Here is a 20,910-nt window from a genome sequence, read left to right as displayed (position 1 = left end):
CTATTGGATTGCCTGCAAGGCTACGAAAGGACTAGAGGCAAGAGGATGCTTCATGCGTCACAGTCCGAGTCCGAATACGCTTGTCTTCATGAACTACTGATGCCTCCAGGGCACCGCAACGTCGAACGCATCAGCCACTCGCATGGCCGAGACAACGCAGCCTTCCAAGAGGACCATACCGTCCCAGCACCAGCCGCCCACGAGCCACACATTGTCCTCGCCATTCCTCCACTGTGGCACTGATTTGTCATCTGTGTCGAAGTTCGAGCGCTTATCAAATATGGCGTTGACGATGCGCTGGCTCTCCGGGCTGCGAAGAACGCGCGTGAACCGGCTCCGCTGAGCAACGCATTTCTCATCGAGAGGAGTACATGGGCAAGTAGTTACTACGACGCCACATGGTTGGACATGATGCGATTCGGTTGTGTGCGTACCGGAGGTTGCCGTATTGAGGTGGATGAGCTGCGCGGTTTTCTTATCGACGTGCCTGGCGTCGCTTCCGTGGAGAACTGCCCAATCCGTATGCACCACACTTTCCACGACTGCAGTCGGTATGCGCTGCAAGTGGTGTTGGAGGGGTCTGAAGACACGGCCGACGACATCCGGGGCGACTGCAAGAATGACTTTGTCGAAGAATTCCGTTTTCTGAGCGTCTGACCCGCCCTGAGACCAGGTTATCCGAACGCCCTTTTCGGAGGGCTCTACGGCCGTGACAGTAGCCTCGAGAGTAACATCGATGCCCTTGACCAGGCGGTCTTGCACCCCTCCCACGCCATCTGATACAGTATAGTGCGGTGCGCCATGGCTCCTCCGCTTGTATTCGATGATGTCGCTGGCAGGAAAGGCGAGTAGCGACTCGTGGGGACAGGTGGATACGCTCGACAAGAGAGGGAGTAAGTAGTAGGTGACGAAGTAGGTCGGACAGTATGTGCGGTCCAGATACTGCTGCATAGTCTCGCCTTGTCTAGGCTCGAAGAAGAAACAGCAGAGCGCGAACCACGAGTAGGCCAGTACCAGGTATAGCCATTGCATCAGGTACGAGGTCCTGCTAACTCTGCTCGGTCGGGGCGCCATCTGGTGGAGATTCGACGCATGTGTGAAGTACGACGTGTCGCGGCGGCCAGTCGCTAAGGCCTCGGGGCTCGCATCGCGGCATTTCGCGAATTCGAAGAGGAAGGGTTGGGAGTTGTATTCGATGCGCAGGTAGTCGTACAGGGCTTTGAGGTTGTTGTAGTAGCCGCCCGCAAACGCGCGCATGGGCAGGTCCACGCGGGTGGAGGCGTCGGTGGCTGCATCGGGGATGGAGATAGAGGCGGCGTCTAGGGAAAGCGTTCTGCCCTAAAATTACTTTTGTGAGTACAGTCGCGGATAGAGTGGATGTTAGGCGGCCTACCGACTCGAAGACCCTGACCGCGTATCGTTGACGGACATCGTGGAACAACAGGTTCGCACTAACCAGTCCTGCCAGGCCTGAGCCTATTATTGCGACCTTCTCGCGTGGCTGCTCCATGCTGAGGTAGTCGTGGACGTCAGCGGTGTGGAGCTATGGTGTTGATATTTAGGGCATGACGTGCAAATCGTCGCATGTCCTCGGCTGCTGGCCCGCAGCAGTCTCAGAACAGGCATCGTCCGTCTCTACCCAATTTGATAGCAAACATCAATTGGCGACGGCATCGTCGCCGGGACTAGGCTCAAATGGAGCAAAGTGCATGGAGCAACATGTGCCCGTCGGGAGTCGCGCGTCCTGTCTTGATGTCATCCTTTAGATTGAACGTCTTGATTGGTTGAGGGAATATCGCCGACGCGTCCCTTGCATGCGACATCCAGCAGTGGCCACACGAGATGTAACTCTAGACTCTAGAACATCACTTTCCTGTAGACCTTGTAGATATCGTTTCTTGATTGATCGTGGAAATGGCAGGCACCGACAAGCTTCCTGCGATGCGAGTCGCCGTCATTGGGGCTGGGTACGCCACCCTCTCAACAAAAATCATCACATGCTAACACGGTGGAAGTCCTGGCGGACTGACGACTCTTAAGACGCTGCTTGAGGCATCGACACCTGATCGGCCGATAGAGGCTGTTTTGTTCGAGGCGTAGGCATACTCCACTCAGCCCCGAGCGGGTTTACCACCACACGACCTAACACACTCCAGCGAAGACAATATTGGAGGCACATTTCACTACCGTGCTTATGAAAACGCCGAGCTGGTATCTTCAAAGCAATTGACCACCTTCTCCGACCACCGCTTCCCCGTGTCAGCACCAGACCACATTTCGCTTCCACAATATGTCGGCTACTTGCAGGACTACGTGGACAAGTTCGACCTACAGCCGCTCATGAAGATGGGCTGCAGAGTCAACAAGATCGAGCCTATATCTAAGTCGATCGATCGGAAGTGGAAGCACCGTGTGAGATACGTCGACAAGAACAGCGACGGAGAGGAGCGCACTTTCGATTGTTCGCATGTTGCTATATGCACTGGATTGCACGTCGAGCCCAACATTCCCAATATCCCTGGCATTGAGAATGTCAAAGGAGAAGCTTTCCACTCTTCGCAGTACAAGAAGCGAGCACAGCTAACAGGCAAAGATGTGCTCATCATGGGCTGTGGAGAGACTGCCATGGGTACACTATACGAAGACATTGAGACGGACACACGCTAACGTTTGTAGATATCGCCTACGAAGCCATGAAGGGTGATGCAAATTCAGTCACCATGTGCTTCAGAACGGGCTTCCTTTCTTTCCCCAAAGCGCTTTCGCGTTTCAAGGTGTTCGGCAAGCAGTTCAAAGGAGGTCTACCTATCGATGGTCTCATCACCAACCTCTTCGAGACAGCCTACGTGCATCGCGCGATAGCTGCGAGTCGATTCCGTTGGTTTGTATCGGACTTTGTCATCAAGCGTGTGTTGTGGTTCTTGACTGGCACACAGGCGGGCATGAAGTGAGTTTCCATCTAATCATAGCGAATGGGCACATGCTAACCCAATACAGTCAACACGTCGGCGCACTACCAGCCGACAGACTAGGCAGAGCTTTCGTCTTCCTAAACAAGAGCAGTAAAGCGATGCCATATCTAAACCGGCCCTACAAAGAGAGCCACCCTCTCGCCTTCCTCGGCAACGGCTACGTAGACCCACCCGAAGACGCACAGTCGAAGAAATGGGTAGACACATGCACATTCCCGGAGCGCATAGACGAGACCGGGAGAGTGATATTCGAGAAGCGCCCCGACCGTAAAGACTGGAGACGCATGAAGGACACGGAGGTACGACCCAACTGCGTAGTATACTGCACCGGCTACAAACAGTCCTTCTACTTCCTCGACCCGTCATATCCCACAGCAGCCGATGCCACCATCCGCAACATTGTCTCGCCGGCAGACCCTAGCATATCCTTCATCGGATTTGTGCGACCTGGTGTTGGCGCCATTCCGCCCATCGCTGAACAACAGGCCATGTGGTGGACAGCGCTCATCACCAATCAAATGGCCATGCCTACCGATCCCCCGCACTACCATCTCTTAGCCAAAGAGACATCGCGCATCAAGTACGGTGTTGATCACAGCGCGTACATGAGCACTCTAGCGAAGGACTTTGGTGGTGCTCCTGGTTTACGGGAACTGTACATGGCGCACGGGTTGAAGGTGCTTCTGGTTTACTGCTTTGGAGCAAGCTTTGTTACTCTCTACAGGCTTGTTGGGCCTTTCAAGAGCGATGTCGCGCCTAGCATCACGAAGACTGAGTTGGCGGAGACTATTCTTCGCAGAGGCATTCTCGGCAATTTGTTCTTCGGGGTAAGCAACAACCAAGTGCATTTTCGTAGTTTGCGTACTAACGTCTTCGCAGGTGATACCAATGCTCTTCTACGGGTTGATCAACTCCACGGCCTGGGTGCTCGAGATGGTTGGCCTTATACCGGAGGAGAAGCCGGTGGTCTAATTGGCATGGAGGGTCCTGGCCACAACTATCGATCCTCTTGGAATGATTATAGCAGAGTGGATTGACGAATCTGGATCAATGTTGAAACGAATTTGAATGCGTGGCTATCTTCATTATGGTGCTAACCGAGGGTATCTCTCAAACTAACAAGCTGTGAATATCTAGTACTACAGAACAAAACTCCATCTAAGACGAGTTACTGTTGTCCGCGCACGAGAACGCCGAGTCAATTGACCCATCCTTGTACGCGTCCATGATCTGGACAATAACGCCGTACGTGCCGCCGATCGTCAGGAACACCGAAATGCCGATCAAGATAACATGCAGCGCATACATGATCTTCTGCCACCAGTTCCCCTTCCAGTAGCTCTGATGATCATAAATCCAAAGCCACCCAGGCAATCCCAGCGCCAGCGGCGCAAACGCCACACTACCCGCCAGACTGAGCAAGTAGTTGAAGATCGGCACGCCGGATGCGATGAGGAAGCTGACAACCGTCATACCCGTAACGCAACCCAGCCATGTCCCCCAGTGAACCGGCGAGTTCGCCTGAAGATGTTTCGAGTTCCTCAGTATGCGGACGAAGATATACTTCGCACTAACATGCACATACAACGCGCCACTAACACAAAGTCCAATAAGACCGATGCCGTACGCGACTTTCTTCACCATCGGTCCTGCGCTGCCGAGAGAAGGCGATGCAACCCATTTCCCGCACCACTTGTACACGACAAGGCTGAAGGAGAGGTACGCGGCGGTGACAAGGCCCATGCACCAGTTCACTGCTTTGCTGAACTCGCGCGGGTTGCGCATCTCGGACATGACGGGCAGGAAGGCGGAAGTGCCGGCGCCGGAACAAAAGATCGTGCTGGCGGCTGTGATGCCTGCGGCGAAGGTGGGGTGGCCGATTACGTGGTATCCGAACTCGTAGGGGCCGGATTGGGGGGCAGCGGCGGGGCGGTCGAGGGTTGTTACTCCGACGCTGTTGGGATGGGTTAGATATGTGGTTTTGAGGGCTGGAGGATTGGGAAACTTACACGACGATGAAGACAGCGACGAAAACAGAGATAAAGCCCGCCCAAGTAACCCAAGCGATCTTCTCGAACTTGCGTACACTTGCACACGTGCCAACCATGATCGCCGCGATAATGGAGAAGTAGTTTGTGCAGAGGGAATGGTTGGACAGCGCGTTAAGAGCTGTCGATACACCTACTATACCCGATGCCGCGACGATGATGAACGCAACGAGGAAGAGGACACCAGTGATTTCTTTGACGATGCGGCCACCGACCAATTGGCCCATGTCGGCGATGGAGTGACAGCCTGGATGGTTGTTCCGGAATTGGCCTTGCACGAGGGCGCACCAGGTGTTGAGGGCTTGCCAGCCGAGCACGTTGATGGCGCCGGGGAAGGCGCCGAGCGTGTACATTGCGCTGGGGATTGTAAGGACTCCCGTCGCGAAGATGACTATACAGTGATCATCATTAGAGGAATGCTCGTGAACTGGAGAAGGCCGTTACTTACGCTTCAAGAAGATGACTGCGGTGTGAACCCAGGATACCGTTCGGAAATCCTCATATCCCTCTCCTCGCTTGAAGATCTCGCCATCGTTCTCGAGGTCAACCTTCCCGTTGATGCTCTCCGAGCTGGTACTTGGTGCGGGCGCAATGACATCGTCTTGCTTTTCCGCCGACATGATGGCGATGTCGTCAGGTAGTTGTGCTGTCGACCCGGATTGAGTAACGAACAGTTGTTCAACACCTCAAGTATCGGTACTTGGGTCACTGTATATATATCCGTTCATGTACGCATGCCACGCAACGGCCCTATCCTTGCCAGATGCAGGTGCCCTGGTAGAACGTTGATAACCCGCGTGGTAATCAGCACGCCAACGCGGTATCTCTCAGAATCCGGGGCAGGAGTGGATCTTGCCAGCCCGCTCTGCCCCGTTGTTTTGGAGGTTGATAGTGGCGAGAGAGCGGTGCGAGCGTCTCCATCGGCTACGCGATTCAGGCGCAGGTGCCTCCAATGATTACCCCGGTTGGAGGGAAGGGTCGCCTGGGGATCATCGTTACTCCAACTGATTGCGGAGATGAGCAGCGAGGGCTTGGTGCAACGCGTGGATGCTGCATGGCTTGGGAGCTGGGAGGGGGTTGGAGGCGGTGGATATGCCCGATTGCCGGGTGGGGTGTTGCTAGCGTTCACCCTGCAGTGACTCGTTTGGCAGTTGCCGGTGGCTGCGTATGACGGCGGTTCCTGCGCGGGGCTGGCTTCTAGAACGGCGTTCATGCGGAGCTAGGTGGCGCATGTTCGTGATCTTACTACATTGTAGATGCCACGTACTAATGGTGATGTTGTCTCTGGCGTGCTAGTGACAGCTAGCTCGTAGTTCGCATTAGGCACTGCTGCGATGCGTCTTCGCTACCATCTGCAATGAAGGATCTGCGGAAAAAGCAAAATCGGAAAATCAAAAATGACATCAAATTGTTTAGTTAATCGGGGACTCTTTCAACTTGAGTCCCGCTTCAGATGGCATGAGCGCTCCCTCGGGCGGCGGGTTCTTCTTTCTGAACTCATCCGCCATCTCCTCCATCGTCACAAACTCAACGCCTTCATGCTTCTTGAAGTGCTCGATCAACCTTTCATGCATCAGGAGCAGGTGTGGTCGTCCAGATACATCCGGGTGGATTGTGATGGGCTGCAGGAGTGTTAGACGGGTCCTTCAGGCAGTCCGGGATACTTACAAAGATGAACTCGTCGTATTCGCGGTAGAAGTAGTCGAAATGGTCCCTCCAGAGGTCTTCGGTATCTCGCGCATTCACGAAGCCATGGCTGTTCTTCGAAGCCTTGATGAACATATGAGGTGGCAAGTCCTAACATTCAGTGTGAGCGATGTATCAGGGCGTCGTAGAAGTAGTACTTACGTCAAGATACCAGTTTGCTGGGATTTCGACTAGACCAGTCTGTTGGCCTGCGACGAGTGGCTTCATCCAGTCCTTTGCCTTCTTGTTATAGTCAATCTTGGTCCAGGTATCTCCGGTTCTCAGATAGTAAGGTTGACAGTCGTGGTGGCTCATGCTGTGATCGTACTCAATGCCGTACGAGAGCAGCAGTTCGGCACCTTCGCGGCTTGTTTCCCACCTACCGAGATGGTCAGCGTATCGTCTCCAGCGGTGATTTTTGGAATATTACCATGGCGCAACGCTTCCTCGGGGAGGCTTGCCAGCAAACTCAGTCAACATGCGGTACGTCTTGTCTAGCACGTGGTGTTGCTGTTCCATGCTCATATCGGAGGGGTTCTCGTGACTGTAACCGTGGAGGCCTATTTCATGTCCTGCATCGCGTACTGCTGCCATGTCTTCCGGGAATGTCTCCAGACTATGACCTGGAATGAACCAAGTAGTCTTGATGTCATACTTCTTGAACATCTTCAAGAGGCGCTGCGTACCAACTGTGCCGGCGAACAGACCACGCGATATGTCGCTGGTGCTATCTTCTCCGCCATACGAGCCAAGCCATCCACATACCGCATCTACATCAACACCGTACGAGATGAGAACGCGCTTCTTGCCCATGATAGCTGTATTGTATGGGAGATGATGAGTTGATGAGGTTGTCAATTGGATCAAAGGAAGAGCTATCAGTCGGACGAATTCGTGTGGGAACAGTCAGACCAAACTTCGCACACGGGACTACTTCCTCTTAATGCCATGATGCCGAACCTGAGAGCTATGGCGGGGTAAGTGGGAAGGAATGATGCTGGACCGACGTCGCGCTTGTCTATTTCGTCATGGGATGCGCCAGCTGCCAGCTGCCCCTGCCTTCGCAGCTGCCCCTCGCTTGGCCTTATCGTCGACCCCAACCACCTCCAAATCTCGTCTCCAACAACATCCGAGAACGGTCCTACGCTCTCCAACAAGCGTTCGCATGAAGTTACGATGACGATAACCAGGGTGTTGAGTGTAATAACGCGGCGCGCGCCTTTGAGTACATCCACGGTCAATTACGAACATGTCTGATAAGATGCGCGCTGCACAGATAGTAGAGGTATGATGACGTCACGAAACACATCGAATCTTATCTAACAAACCCCGTCAGTATGAGAAACCGTATCAGTTGTGTGAGCGGGCTGTGCCTCAATGCGGATACAATGATCTTCTCGTCGAAGTTTACGCAGCTGGCTTCTGTCATTCAGATCTCCAGGTCTGGAATGGCCAGTTTCCTGCGACCCTTCCCATGATACCATCGCACGAGCCGGCTGGAAAGATTGTACAGATTGGCGCGAAAGTACAAGGCTCATGGAAGGTTGGAGATCGCGTTGGCGTTCTCAACTACAAGAATGCTTGTGGACAATGCGCAGGATGTCGACAGCATGGACGACGAGCAAAACGTCCTGATCCGCGCTTCTGCCAGAACAGGATTGTCGCTGGCTTTAAACACGACGGCGCATTCGCAGAATATATGCTGGCCGATCCAAACACTACCGTACATCTCCCTGAAGGAGTTTCCTTCGAACAGGGAGCGCCTTTGATGTGCGCTGGCGTAGGTCCATCTCTTGTTGAAGTTGTTTGTGAGACATCTTTGCTAACAGCATCAAAAGGCGACAGTATGGGGCGCATTACGAAAGCTTAGTCCCCAGGTCCAGCCAGGCGATGCCGTAGCCATAGTAGGTATTGGAGGGCTTGGGCAGCTTGGAATACAATTTGCCAAAGCCCTTGGTTACCGGACAATAGCCATGGACAACCGTGAACAAGGCCGTCGGCTTGCGCTCGACTTGCCTGACCACCTGAGACCTGATCTAGTCATGGACTCAAGCGCTAAGAATGCCGAAGAGAAGATACTAGAGTTTACTTCAGGCGAAGGTCTCGCGGGCATCGTAGTATGCACAGATTCAATACCAGCCAACGCGTGGTGTCTTCAGCAACTGGGCAACGGCGGTGTTATGGTTCCGCTGGGCTTACCAAAAGACAGTTGGAAGTTCGACTCGGAAGCCATGGTATTCCATGAGCTTACCATAAAAGGCAGCTATGTCGCTAGTGCGGAGGAAGTTGAGTCCATGCTCAAGGTCGTAGCCAAGCACGGCATCTCGTCTCATTTGACCGTTTTGAGCTTTACGGAGATACCCAGCCTCATAGAAAGATACCAGCATGCATCTATGAAAGGCCGACTAGTAATCAATATGAAAGGATAAGCCTCCGTTCAGCCGGAGATGAGCTTGTTCTTACGAGCAGACTTGGAATCTTACGTGTCTTTTACGTGTCTTTTGGACTTTGGTCTGACATTATGAAACTTAGCAATGCAGACCCTCAAAAACGCGAGGTTCTGGGTACTTTCTGGTACGTTATCGAATCGAGTTCGCCACGAGTTGGGGTCATTTGGAGAGCCTCAGGCGTGATCTCTTAGTTTGTTTTGTGGGACCGTCGACCCACTTGCTCACCATTGGTCAAACGGTACGTAAGAACATCTCGTCTACCTGAATATGGTCAAAGTCTCGCGGCAGAGTATACCGTTCAGCAAATTCTTATATTGACTGTAGCTATCGTAGTATCCAATTCACACAGTCGCACCTACGTAACCATCATGTCTGTCTTTTTCGACTCGCCTCTAAGGTCAGTACCAAATACTTTACTGTTTGAATGGAGAGCGTGCGCATGTTGACGGTATTACAGTGAGGATCTTGTACGGGTTGGGGACGCAGAATCAGTACTACAAAGCATTGGCATCAGTAACGGCATACCACCACACGAGTCTCGGGACTACCACCAATTACTAGCGGCGGTCCACGATGTGGCGGAGCACGTACTTCAACTTCCCGACTATACAGCACCTACCGATACCGAAAAATATCCACGAGGACGAATTCACCGACCATCAGCAGAAGAGCAAGATTTCGGCAATGCTTGGGCCCATAAGTTCCAAATACGTGGTAACCCACAGGGACATCTCCTCCAAGGAAAGACTGTATGTCTCAAAGACAACATTGCAGTAGCCGGAGTACCGCAGTTCTTTGGAACAGACGCTATCCCTTCATGGACACCCGACTCCGACGCCACCGTAGTTACCCGGGCATTAGATGCTGGTGCCGACATTGTGGGAACGACCATATGCGAGAATTTCTGCAACTCCACATCGTCATTTACTTCAGCGCAAGGTACCGTTCACAACCCGTATGCGAGAGGGTACTCCGCTGGTGGCAGTACATCTGGTGGCTGTGCAGTAGTCGGTGGCGGTTTGGTGAATATCGCAATCGGTGCCGACCAAGGCGGCAGTATTCGCGTCCCATCGTCATTCTGTGGGTGTAAGTACACCATGACTGTTACGTATCACGCCATGATGTAGCACAAGGCTGACGATCTACACCAGGTGTTGGACTAAAACCAACGCATGGACTTGTTCCCTACACTGGTATATCCAGTGGCGACGCTGTCAGTGACCATGCTGGGCCCATAGCAAGATCAGTTCGCGACGTTGCTTTGTGCCTTGACGCAATCGGCGGAAGGGATGACTATGATGACCGTACACTTGGTGCACCGACCCATGGGTCTGAGCAATACGCAGAACGTCTTCAAAGCTCGGTCGCAGGAATGAAGATTGGCGTTCTTAAAGAAGGCTTCGAGCACCGTCTCGTAAACCAAGACGTCAAATCATCCGTGAGAAAAGCCGTTCAGTCCTTTGAAGAACTAGGTGCTACCGTCGAAGAGGTATCGTTACCCCTTCACCTAGAAGGGCCAGCTATTTGGACCATCCAACAGCGCATCGCAGGCACCTTCAGCATGTTGGGATACGCGCACGGTCGGAGAGGACTATTCTCAACAGCCTACGAAGCGGCACGACAACCATGGACGAACGAAACATTCCAAAAGCTCTTTCCATCTACGAAAAATACTATGATCAACGGTCTCTCGCTGATGCAGAATTACCCGGGCCTTTATGCGAAAACCATGAATGTGGCCCAACAGCTCCGCGACGCATACGAGAAGCTATTTCAGGAGTACGACCTTATCGTCATGCCGACAACGCCATTTGTAGCACCGCCTAACATAGACTGGAAGCGCGGGGAGGATGCGCCGATAGACGCGCTGAAGCCAAGTATGGGTATTACCATCAATACCGCTATTTTCGATGTAACGGGGCATCCGGCCATGTCACTTCCCGTAGGCTTTGCTCCTTCGGGTGTTGATTCTGAGGTCAGCTTGCCGGTTGGTATGCAGTTGGTCGGTGGCCTTTGGCAGGAACAAAAAATCTTAGATGCGGCTTTTGCCTGGGAGTCGGCAAACGACTGGAAACAAATCGGCGTGCGGCGAGATCAAGAGTCGAAGCACTCTACGAAGCTGTAAAACATATGGTCATTAAGAATACTAGAAAATGGGGTTCGTTATTTCAAGCGAGATGTTTCATCATCGTGATATCTTTCTCAATTTATCGTGTAGCCACCGTCCACAACCAATGCATGCCCTTGGATGAACGATGATTGTGCCGAACACAAGAAAAGCACTGCATCAGCGACTTCTTCAGGCGTGCCCATCCTCTTCATAGGCGCTATCTCAATAGCCGGTTTCAAGGCTTCCACCATAGCTGGCGATGTGGTAGTCATGGGTGTCTCAATGACACCAGGACAAACGCAGTTTACGCGTATGCCCTCATCGGAGTAGTCGATAGCGTTCGCTCTTGTCATATTGATGATAGCACCCTTTGAAGCGCAGTATGCCGCTGTGCATGCTCATTAGCAGATATTTCGCGTTCTACGAAACGGTCAACGTACCAGCACCCGGCCTCGCTACAATGCCGAGCTGACTAGCGATATTGACGATAGAGCCTCTCTGCTTGGGATGCTGATCAAGAGGCTGCTGCTTCAACATGTTTCTAAGCTGCGCACGGCAACTAAGCCATGACCCCTTATAGTTGATAGCATTGAGTCGATCGAAATGTTCGGTCGTCATCTCTACAGCTTTGATAACATCGCCACCGAGCACGCCAGCGCAATTGACTCCATAGTCGAGCCTCTTGAACTTGGAAAAAGTCTCATCGTTGAATGAGTCGACGAACTTCTCATCAGCGATGTCGCCAGCTCGCTGGAAGACCTGAGCGGAAGGGTTGATGCTCAGGATAGAGTCCCTGGTCTGCTCGAGCGTCTTCGGGTTGATGTCGGTGATGGCGATTCGCGAACAGCCTGAACGGGCGAAACCCTTAGCTACGGCCGCACCAATGCCTGATCATCATGAGCATTGCAATTCAACGTCGCATAAGATAACCACCTACCAGTTCCTCCAGCGCCTGTGATGACGGCTACACCTGGGAGTAATCTTGCAAGCGATGCCATACTGCTAACATGTGGCGGTGAAAGCGTGATCTACCGAGATACGCGCTCACTGATTGCCCTGATACACGCATAAATGCACTCATGAATGGTTAAGGGATAGCGTACCGACACGACGTTCTGCCGGCGAGACGTTCGGCGGCCATCCCGTCGAGTTCCGCTATCTTGGAGTAAGCGTTCCACCTACTCCGAAGATACGCCTTGCGCTAACCACGGCGCTATTTACCCCGCAGACATAATTGGCCGAGGGCAAAACCTTGAAGTAAAGACCAAGACCCACCTCGCTCCAATTCACCTCCAACTCCAACAATTCTCACACCACATGCACGGACTCGCTCACGTTTGTACCCATTGCTCCAGAAGCTTCAAGCGAGCAGAGCATCTGATTCGCCATACTCGTACACGTTCGTGCCTTCAACTAAGTGACTCCACGATGAGGGCGTCGTCAGAACTGATGTCAGCATAGATACTAGAGAGAAGCCGTACTCGTGTCGATGCGGACAAGCGTTCACACGGCGTGACCTGCTTACTAGACATTGGCGCATCACGCACCATGCTGGCAATCCTGATGCAGAGTCGACAACGTCGACTGAAACAGCGACGACAATAGACGCACCGGCTTTGAACGTCCCCAGCGCTGGGGCCGTCGAAGCGCATCTCGTCCCGCAGGTCCACGCAAGCCAGCTTGATTTGCAACATCCTCCGCCCACCTACCAAGAACTCCAGCCGGCGCCGCCATATCGCGACGAAGGGTTTGAAGATTTCCGTGACTTTGTAAACTTCATCGATGGTGTTGGACTATCCGCCCAATGGACGCCTGAGTACGACTTTGACTGGATGCGACTAGGAGAACCTCGTCAGGAATCTCGGCGGCACTCCCGAGAACCAGAAAATCAGCCTTCCTCCCCAGGTGCAGAGGACATCGGCACGCCTTTCAGCACGTGGCTACCATCAGCTCCAGCTGACGATGAGGTCCATTTGAGATCCAACACGCAGGATGGCGAGAAGAGAACGAGAAACGGAACGTACAACGTAACGGATGAGCATCGCAACTTCCTGGTGTCGCTTCTTGAGAGCTTCGCTCCTCCCATCGCCGACTTCCAGATCCCTTCCCGACATACCCTTACTAGGTATATCACCGCGTTCTTTGGTGGCTTTCATTCGCACTTCCCGTTCATACATGCGCCAACTTACAAACCGTCATGTTCGCCTTTGGAGTTGACACTGGCCATGTGCGCTGCTGGAGCGCAGTACTGCTTCGAGCGAAGAAGCTCCGAACGTCTCTTTCGTGTCTCGAAAGCCATTGTCTTCGAACGCCTACGACAGGAAGAGTCGCATTTCGGGCCACAAACTCTTTCCTTCATCGCTTCTACGAACATATGCTCGCCAGAAGCGCATTTCATTAGCAGACGCACAGGACCGTGGTCGCCTTTGGACATGGCGAAAACCCTACTGATCCTGGTAGGGTTTGCGACATGGGAAAGGAAAGACCTACTTCAGCAAGCGTTCGCACTTCGAGGCCTTCTAGTGCAGTCACTTCGAGATATAGGTCTCAAAGAAGAGGAGCCGCCCAGGAATATATCGACCTCTAGAGCAGCGATGTGGGATAATTGGGTACAGCGCGAGTCATCCAGACGTACAAAGCTCGTGGCCTTTTGTTACATCAACGTGCATAGTATTGCATACAACATCCATCCTCTGCTTTGGAGCAGCGAACTTCATCTGCGACTCCCTTGCTGTACACCAGATTGGCAGGCTAGTAGTGCCGCACAGTGGGCTGCACTACAACGCGATGGACGCGAGGATCACATGCCCTTTCAGCAAGCGTTGTCGATACTTTTGCAGGGAACGACAAATGAGGGTAAGCTACTATCGGAAGAGCTATCGAACGTGGATTAACATACTTCAGAACTAGTCCATCCAATTCCGAGCCCAATCGGCAACTACATCCTTCTCCATGCTCTGCTTCAGCGGATTCATGTAGTCAGGGAGCTCTCCTTCCCCGCCACATCTCCTGCAACAATCTCAAGCGCAGAGCTACAAGTGATCAGCCGCGCTCTCCGCGCATGGACGTCTCTCTGGCAACAAACCCCAGAGTCTATGCTAGACCCCAACAACGAAAGCGGACCCATCCCTTTCACCTCAAGCGCACTACTAGTGGTAGCTTACGTGCGGCTTTCACTCGACATAGGACCTTATCGCCATCTAGAGTCGCGCGACACCGACGTCATCGCCAACGGCTTAGCAAACCTTCCAGACATCGAGCGCAACGACAATATACTGTCAGCCCTGTTGTACTCGACACATGCGCTCAGTATACCCGTCAGATTAGGTATAGACAGGGTCGCGCGCAGCCAAGCGTTCTTCTGGAGCGTTCAGCATGCCATATCGAGCTTCGAGTGCGCCATCTTCCTCGGCAAATGGCTGTGCTCTATTCCTCGTCCATTCCGCGAAGAGTCGCTGTCGCGATCTGAGCATCGCATTCTTCACTGGGTTCGCTGTATCATCAAGGAAGCGTATGCGGTGATTGACTTTGAGGATGCTGGAGAGACTGATGGTTTCTTGACTGTACCCAGCGAGCCGTTTGCGCTTGGTCTGGCTGTGCTGAATATTTGGTCAAGGTTCTTTCGCGGTAACACGCAGTGGCAGTTTGTTGTGAATCTCGGTTTGAGCTTAGAGAAATACATCGCCAAACTGGCTTGAACTATGTATTTGTTCGACACCCAAAGCCCCTCAGACCTTATCATTATGCATCTTCTCATCATGTGCCTTGACACTTTCCATAACCTCACCATCCCCATCAGCAAAAGCCCTATCTCCGAATGCAATCGCAATCTCCTCAAGCGAATGATTCGCCGTCTCAACATAGTAGAAGTGCGCCAGGCCCGCGGAGAAGAGACAGAACCCTGCGATGACAAGGTAAAAGTACCCACCGATTCCCGCAAAAGCATCCGGCGAAACCATGCCGATGATGAAGTTGAAGACCCAGTTTGACGTCGTCGCAAGCGCCATGCCCTTACTGCGGCTGCGGAGCGGGAAGATCTCCGCAGGTAACAACCATGGCATTGGTCCCCAGGTGAAACCGTAGACAATGTTGTAGAGCATGATAAAAGCGAATTGTCCGTTTGCGCGGGTCATAATGGGCATGGAAGCTTCTGTGAAGGCGCACACGATGCCGAGAAGAGCGGCCATGAGGACACCGCCAAGGATGAGAAGCGGCTTGCGGCCCCAGCGATCGGCTAGCCACCAGGTTGCGACAGTGGCTGCGGTGTAAGGGAGTGCGTTCGCGGCGGTGTAGAGAAGGGATTTCTCGTCTGAGAAGCCGGCGCTGGAGAGGGTGGAGGGGAGGTAGAAGGAGATGATGTTTATGCCGTTGAGTTGAGCGAACATTTGCACTGTGACGCCGACGATTGTGCGTTTGCGGTAGCGGGTGAACATCTCCATCCATCCAGCTTTGCCGAGCTCAGCTTCGTAGACGACGGCCTCCTGGATCTCGAGAAAGACCTTTTGCACATGCGGTGCGTCGGTATCGCCGCTGGAGTGCAGGTCTGCGACTGTTTGAAGGCTTTCTTGCATGAAACCGTTATTGGCTAGCCATCTTGGAGTTTCCGGGAGGAAGAATGACATGACCACTAAGATGAACGAGAGGATGATTTGGATGATGAATGGCCCTTGCCAAGATAGCGCGTCCGGAAGCATGAAGTGGAAGCCGTAGTCGACCCAACAAGATAACATGTAACCTGCAATCAGGCAAGTGTATTCGATGCCGACCATGAGACCTCGAGCGTGAGGTGCCGCGATCTCAGTCTGGATGATAGGAACTGTCATGGATAGGAAGCCAACTCCGAAGCCCTGAATCGTACGTCCAACGACGAAAGTAGCGAAACCTGGGGCGAAGATCTGGATGAAAGCCGAGAGGAAATAGATCAAGCCACCGAGGCGGACGGTGCGCTTGCGACCGATCATGTCTCCAAGACGTCCTGCGATAAGAGCACCCACAGCGGCGGAAGCTTGTAGGCAGGCAACGGAGATTCCTGTGATGGATGGATTCACAGCTGCTGTGCTACCATCTGCGCCACCGTACTCGCTGAAGAAACGCCTGACGAATACTGGGTTGACCAGTAGGCCCGACATGATACCTAGCGGAATCAGTATTGTTGATCAACATGCAAGTACCCGAACACACCTGAGTTGTAACCAAACAAGGCATCACCGAGACTGCCAAAGCCACATGTTGCAAACAACAACGTCTTGCCCTTGATAGGGTACCTGGCGGTGATTTTCTTCGGCTTTAGCTTGCTTTCAAGCCATCCCTGTTCAGCAGCGACCTGTCCAGCTATTTGCGAGGCGCGTTGCTGGATGTTGGCGCTCTGACTGGCCACTGAGTTACTACGGGCAGCCATATTCACAACCAGTATAGAGCAAGATATGAGTAGAGAAGTAGTGCGTGTTACGGAGCACACGGAGGAGATGCGGTGGGATGATGGAGAAATCTGGGGAAGCCTTACGGCTTTATCGTCCCCAGATTTTCGTAGTGGAGCACATTCGGCATCATCGTATGTAGTCAGGTCATGTTACGGTTCCGGTCCTAACGTTGGCCCTGCAGCGACGAAATTTGGTCGGCATATGCTAGTGTGTTTCTCGAGAAGTTGATCAACGCTGTAGCGCTAAGGGATGCTTTGCCAGCCAATCAGAAGCGTTCTTCTCACGAGCCGCGGAACCGGTGCTGGGGCAGAAAACTCCGGGCTGGCGGCTCCGACTCGTAAACGTCGGGAGGTCAGCAGCCTGCATGAGCCGCCGGAACCGTACTGCAGTCGCTCTCGCACTCGGGTAAGGACGCCTGGCCGGTGATATAGTCAGGGCCTCAAGATGGAGACATCAATTCTAATCATTGCCGTACACTGTGTTTCACAGTCATGTCTTCAGCTGATGTTCACGAACCCGAGAATTCCTCTGAGTCTTTGACGTCGCCTGAGAACCAACTCACAGCGCCAATGAACACGTCCTTCGTCTTGAGCCCATCCAGGGTGTTCTCATACGAGCATGGTCCAGTTCCAAGTCTTCCAACTCCCAGGCACATTCGCGTGAGGATTGTGGCTACCGGTCTTTGTGGTTCTGACGTACGTATCGCCCGCTGTGGTCTGTAGTGTGTTCATCAACGTTGACGGCGATCTAGGTACATTGCTGGCAACATGGGCAAATCGGAAGATATGTGGTCGAGAACCCGATCACTCTCGGCCATGAATCTGCTGGTATCGTCGATGCTTGTGGATCAGCCGTCACAGGGTTGTCGGTGGGTGACCGCGTCGCATTGGAACCTGGCGTAGGATGCAACACCTGCGAGACATGTCGCAGCGGCCGATACAACCTATGCGAGTCGATGCAGTTCGCTGCCACCCCTCCCTACAACGGCACGTTATCAACCTTCTACTGTCTACCCGAAGAGTGCTGCTACAAGCTGCCGTCACACATATCCTTCCGTGAAGGTGCCCTGGTGGAGCCGCTAAGCATAGCTGTGCATTGCTGCGGACTCGCCGGAAGTCTTCAGGGCAGATCTGTGGCGGTATTCGGGGCCGGGCCCATAGGCTTGCTGTGTTGCGCTGTGGCACAGGCTTTCGGCGCTGCGAAAGTCGTGGTTATTGACGCAGTGGCCCCCAGGCTGAGCTTTGCGACCGACTTCGGTGCCGAGGACGTATACATGATGGAAGCTGGGTTTCCAGAAACAAATGCTCAGAAAGTTTTGGAGAAGGCTGGGCTGGCTGCAGGGTTTGATGTTGTGATCGATGCAACAGGAGCAGAGCCATGCATCAACTGTGGTGTAGCTGCATTGAAACGCGGTGGAGTCTTCGTTCAAGCTGGACTGGGCTCTCCTAAGATCACATTTCCAATCGGCCAGATTTGCGACAAAGAAGCTACGCTCAAAGGAAGCTTTCGATACGGGCCAGGAGACTACAAGCTTGCTATCCAGCTACTAGAGTCCAATCGTGTTCAACTAGATAGTCTTATTACTCATGAGTTCGCGTTCTCAGATGCGGAACAAGCTTTTCAGAATGTTGCGGACAGAGTCGGCATCAAGTCGCTCATATATGGACCAGGAATCGATAGGGCGTTCGCAGAGGGTCGCACCGAGCAGCACAGGGGTGTGTCTGATCTCCCGAGGCTCTAGTTTGTGATGCGCTGAACAGGTATCGCAATAATGAAATTGCACGAATTGAGACGCGTGCCCACCAAAGGGTGTTCGTGACGCGAGAGCTAGAATTGTGGCTCGTTCCAGACGGAATCCCAGAACCAGTATAGGCCATTGCCAGTAACATCAACACCGTTCTCATCGCTGATCCAGTCCAGCTCGCCTTCGAGGTTGAAGTCTCCGGTGCTAGCATTTGTCCAATCATTGTGTTCGCTAGGCAGGTGATTTATGCCACCGTCGTTCGTGCCCCATTGCGGGACATAAGCTGTGTCGTCACGGGAGACGCTGTCGAGGGCGGCGGGAAACACTGTGAGAAGTAGGTGATTAGATTGGTACGCAGCTTCGGGAATGCATCAGTCTTACCTCTCTGTACTGACGCCATGCTCTCGTGAACGCGCTGCATGCTGTCAACTGTACTCTGTTGCTGTCTGTTGTGTCCACTCGGTGGCAGTTGCGTCGGCAGACGAAGGGTGTCTTCGACAGACATCTGCGCCGTCCCGGTGTGCGATCTTGTCACATCGCTCTCGCCAAAGATGGCATCTGCTTCTCTGCGCAGTAGCATCTGGATGACGTCTTTGAGGACCGCATTACTCTGCATCGAGAGTTGTGTCCTTTTGCCGAGTAGCTCTTGCAAGCGAAATATGCGTGTGATGGTCCTTTTCACTTCCTGTGCTCTGTCCGAAAGTGGATCAGACAGCGCCAACACAGCCATGACGATGGCGGAGTTGAACAGATTGATAGCCAAGAAAGCTACCAGGTGGCTATCAGTGGCTAGCTGAGAAAGCCGCGGTAGTTCAGTCACCTTCGATGTTCTCAACGCGGCGTCCCACCATTGCTCCGTGCTCGACATATGGCTTCTGTTGAGCGGGCTGGACTCATGAACCGCATGAAATGGGGATTCGGTGTTCGTAAGGCTTGCTGGAGATAGTGCGTTACCATGCCCGCTTTCCGGTTGCGTCCTGATGAGGTGGTCCACTTGTTTTGCGATTAACGGGCGATTGAAGATGATGAGGAGGTTGTCAAATGTAAGCTGGAGGGACAACGCTTGCAGCTGGTGCACCCGTGCGGTGCGTGATTGATCCATACTGCAGTCGGAGGCCATCTCGAGTAGAAGATGAGGCGGCAGATGTCGACGCCACGCCCAAAGCTTCTCCGTCACGTCTGTGATCTGATCTGTGTATTGTGGTCCGCTCGGCCGTTCGTTGGGTCCCACCGCCCGCATCCCGAAGATGGTCTCGATGATGGGTGACGCGATAAGGTAGAGTTTGTTGAGCTCTCGTTGGTAGGACGAGTAACATATTGTTAAGTCGGCTTCTGGGGGGTTCGTCCCTCTGAAGTAGGGCGACTCGCATACGTCGATCGGGTGGTATGTATTGCAGTCCTTCTCGTTGATGCCGATGGGTCGTCCGTACGTAATGGAAGCGAAGCTGGACAAGTTAGCTAACGATGCTACAGTATACGAGGAGGCTCAGACTCTGTACTGAGGTCCTTCGTATCTTCAGGGAGGGGCGCATTACCGGTCCCATGTGTAGATAGTCCACCAGACTCTTTTCCTCTCTTCGACATAGTGAGGGTCGCCTCGTAGCTGCTGGCGGTGGAGGCCGATGGCTTGTGCCGTTCGGATGGTTGCGCCTAGTAACGCAAAGGATAGATTAGGCTTCCCATGGTAGACGTAGTAGGAGCCGAGCAAGATACACGTCTGAACAGATGAGATGGTACTCTGGTCCATCAGTTCAGCCAATTGGGAACCCGCGCCCTGAACGAGGGACTGCGACCAGGCGTGCCAATCCTCATCTGGAAAGTCCGGATCCACGTCCTTCTTGTGAGACTTGTACCATGCTCCCATTCCCAGAACTGTAGACAAGAGGAGGAGGAATGACTTCTGCGACGGATAAGCAAGGCCATCCTTGATAGAGTCGAGTTTTGGCCGGAATCTTGGCTCATAGATGACCAAGCTAAACCAATGCACCGAGTCGAAATACTCTTCTAAAAGTACTCGCATCATGTCGATTGGTGGCAGAGGGTGACCGAGGATTGCCGCTATAGGGCGTCTCTGAGTACGATCTAAGCGAGATGTTGGGGCTCTGCCATAGACATTGCCGCCTGGTATAGCTGATGTTGTCCGGCTCAAGGTTGGCTGACTTCCCAGTCGGTAGATCTGGTGCGCAATATCCATGGCTGAGTTGGCTTCACCTTCCGCGATACTGGCACGCCTACTCTCATCGCGGCTGTTGTGTTCCGGATCTGTCGCTTGATGCAGGTCGTCATTGCGCTGGATTGGTGCCTGCGGTTGCTCATGTGAAGCTTCGCGGGAGGGGCCTTGGGTGCGTCTCCTCTTCGATGCGCGTGGAACTTCGGCATTGCTTACAATGCATTCCACGTTTGCTCGGATGCAAAGCGCGCAAGGACGCGATATGTCGCACTTGGATACTCAGTCGGCGGCGCGCGTGACAGGCGGTGGG

At 53.2% G+C, this 20,910-nt stretch overlaps 11 protein-coding genes across 11 annotated transcripts; 5 read left to right on the top strand and 6 right to left on the bottom strand.

Annotated features, from left to right (window-relative positions):
* Positions 1 to 93: 93 nt before the first annotated feature.
* J4E87_010419 (uncharacterized protein) lies at positions 94 to 1,510 on the bottom strand (the record flags this gene model as incomplete). The annotated part of the gene is made up of 2 exons (XM_049381993.1): positions 94 to 1,338; positions 1,394 to 1,510. 2 exons carry the CDS (start codon positions 1,508 to 1,510, stop codon positions 94 to 96), a joined length of 1,362 nt encoding a protein of 453 aa, XP_049228264.1.
* Positions 1,511 to 1,914: 404 nt separating this feature from the next.
* Positions 1,915 to 3,944, top strand: J4E87_010418 (uncharacterized protein; the record flags this gene model as incomplete). The annotated part of the gene is made up of 6 exons (XM_049381992.1): positions 1,915 to 1,967; positions 2,016 to 2,096; positions 2,157 to 2,629; positions 2,677 to 2,947; positions 2,998 to 3,799; positions 3,852 to 3,944. The coding sequence occupies 6 exons, from the start codon at positions 1,915 to 1,917 to the stop codon at positions 3,942 to 3,944; spliced, it is 1,773 nt and encodes a 590-aa protein (XP_049228263.1).
* A 186-nt stretch (positions 3,945 to 4,130) lies between these two features.
* Positions 4,131 to 5,640, bottom strand: J4E87_010417 (uncharacterized protein; the record flags this gene model as incomplete). Its single annotated transcript, XM_049381991.1, has 3 exons — positions 4,131 to 4,926; positions 4,982 to 5,411; positions 5,469 to 5,640. The coding sequence occupies 3 exons, from the start codon at positions 5,638 to 5,640 to the stop codon at positions 4,131 to 4,133; spliced, it is 1,398 nt and encodes a 465-aa protein (XP_049228262.1).
* A 792-nt stretch (positions 5,641 to 6,432) lies between these two features.
* J4E87_010416 (uncharacterized protein) lies at positions 6,433 to 7,519 on the bottom strand (the record flags this gene model as incomplete). The annotated part of the gene is made up of 4 exons (XM_049381990.1): positions 6,433 to 6,642; positions 6,689 to 6,817; positions 6,869 to 7,085; positions 7,137 to 7,519. 4 exons carry the CDS (start codon positions 7,517 to 7,519, stop codon positions 6,433 to 6,435), a joined length of 939 nt encoding a protein of 312 aa, XP_049228261.1.
* Positions 7,520 to 7,955: 436 nt separating this feature from the next.
* J4E87_010415 (uncharacterized protein) lies at positions 7,956 to 9,135 on the top strand (the record flags this gene model as incomplete). The annotated part of the gene is made up of 3 exons (XM_049381989.1): positions 7,956 to 7,991; positions 8,043 to 8,486; positions 8,545 to 9,135. The coding sequence occupies 3 exons, from the start codon at positions 7,956 to 7,958 to the stop codon at positions 9,133 to 9,135; spliced, it is 1,071 nt and encodes a 356-aa protein (XP_049228260.1).
* A 389-nt stretch (positions 9,136 to 9,524) lies between these two features.
* J4E87_010414 (uncharacterized protein) lies at positions 9,525 to 11,281 on the top strand (the record flags this gene model as incomplete). The annotated part of the gene is made up of 3 exons (XM_049381988.1): positions 9,525 to 9,553; positions 9,614 to 10,242; positions 10,308 to 11,281. 3 exons carry the CDS (start codon positions 9,525 to 9,527, stop codon positions 11,279 to 11,281), a joined length of 1,632 nt encoding a protein of 543 aa, XP_049228259.1.
* A 77-nt stretch (positions 11,282 to 11,358) lies between these two features.
* On the bottom strand, positions 11,359 to 12,264 carry J4E87_010413 (uncharacterized protein; the record flags this gene model as incomplete). The annotated part of the gene is made up of 3 exons (XM_049381987.1): positions 11,359 to 11,654; positions 11,707 to 12,153; positions 12,204 to 12,264. The coding sequence occupies 3 exons, from the start codon at positions 12,262 to 12,264 to the stop codon at positions 11,359 to 11,361; spliced, it is 804 nt and encodes a 267-aa protein (XP_049228258.1).
* Positions 12,265 to 12,583: 319 nt separating this feature from the next.
* On the top strand, positions 12,584 to 14,964 carry J4E87_010412 (uncharacterized protein; the record flags this gene model as incomplete). The annotated part of the gene is made up of 3 exons (XM_049381986.1): positions 12,584 to 12,665; positions 12,728 to 14,122; positions 14,171 to 14,964. 3 exons carry the CDS (start codon positions 12,584 to 12,586, stop codon positions 14,962 to 14,964), a joined length of 2,271 nt encoding a protein of 756 aa, XP_049228257.1.
* Positions 14,965 to 14,994: 30 nt separating this feature from the next.
* On the bottom strand, positions 14,995 to 16,664 carry J4E87_010411 (uncharacterized protein; the record flags this gene model as incomplete). The annotated part of the gene is made up of 2 exons (XM_049381985.1): positions 14,995 to 16,400; positions 16,448 to 16,664. The coding sequence occupies 2 exons, from the start codon at positions 16,662 to 16,664 to the stop codon at positions 14,995 to 14,997; spliced, it is 1,623 nt and encodes a 540-aa protein (XP_049228256.1).
* Positions 16,665 to 17,177: 513 nt separating this feature from the next.
* On the top strand, positions 17,178 to 18,427 carry J4E87_010410 (uncharacterized protein; the record flags this gene model as incomplete). The annotated part of the gene is made up of 2 exons (XM_049381984.1): positions 17,178 to 17,381; positions 17,438 to 18,427. The coding sequence occupies 2 exons, from the start codon at positions 17,178 to 17,180 to the stop codon at positions 18,425 to 18,427; spliced, it is 1,194 nt and encodes a 397-aa protein (XP_049228255.1).
* Positions 18,428 to 18,513: 86 nt separating this feature from the next.
* Positions 18,514 to 20,624, bottom strand: J4E87_010409 (uncharacterized protein; the record flags this gene model as incomplete). Its single annotated transcript, XM_049381983.1, has 3 exons — positions 18,514 to 18,755; positions 18,812 to 19,875; positions 19,966 to 20,624. 3 exons carry the CDS (start codon positions 20,622 to 20,624, stop codon positions 18,514 to 18,516), a joined length of 1,965 nt encoding a protein of 654 aa, XP_049228254.1.
* Between the last annotated feature and the right edge of the window lie 286 nt (positions 20,625 to 20,910).

This window comes from Alternaria ethzedia (assembly GCF_023757985.1).
Source record: "Alternaria ethzedia strain BMP 0044 chromosome Unknown scaffold_48, whole genome shotgun sequence".
NCBI classification, from domain to species: domain Eukaryota; kingdom Fungi; phylum Ascomycota; class Dothideomycetes; order Pleosporales; family Pleosporaceae; genus Alternaria; species Alternaria ethzedia.
This window is presented reverse-complemented; position numbering and strand designations above follow the sequence as displayed.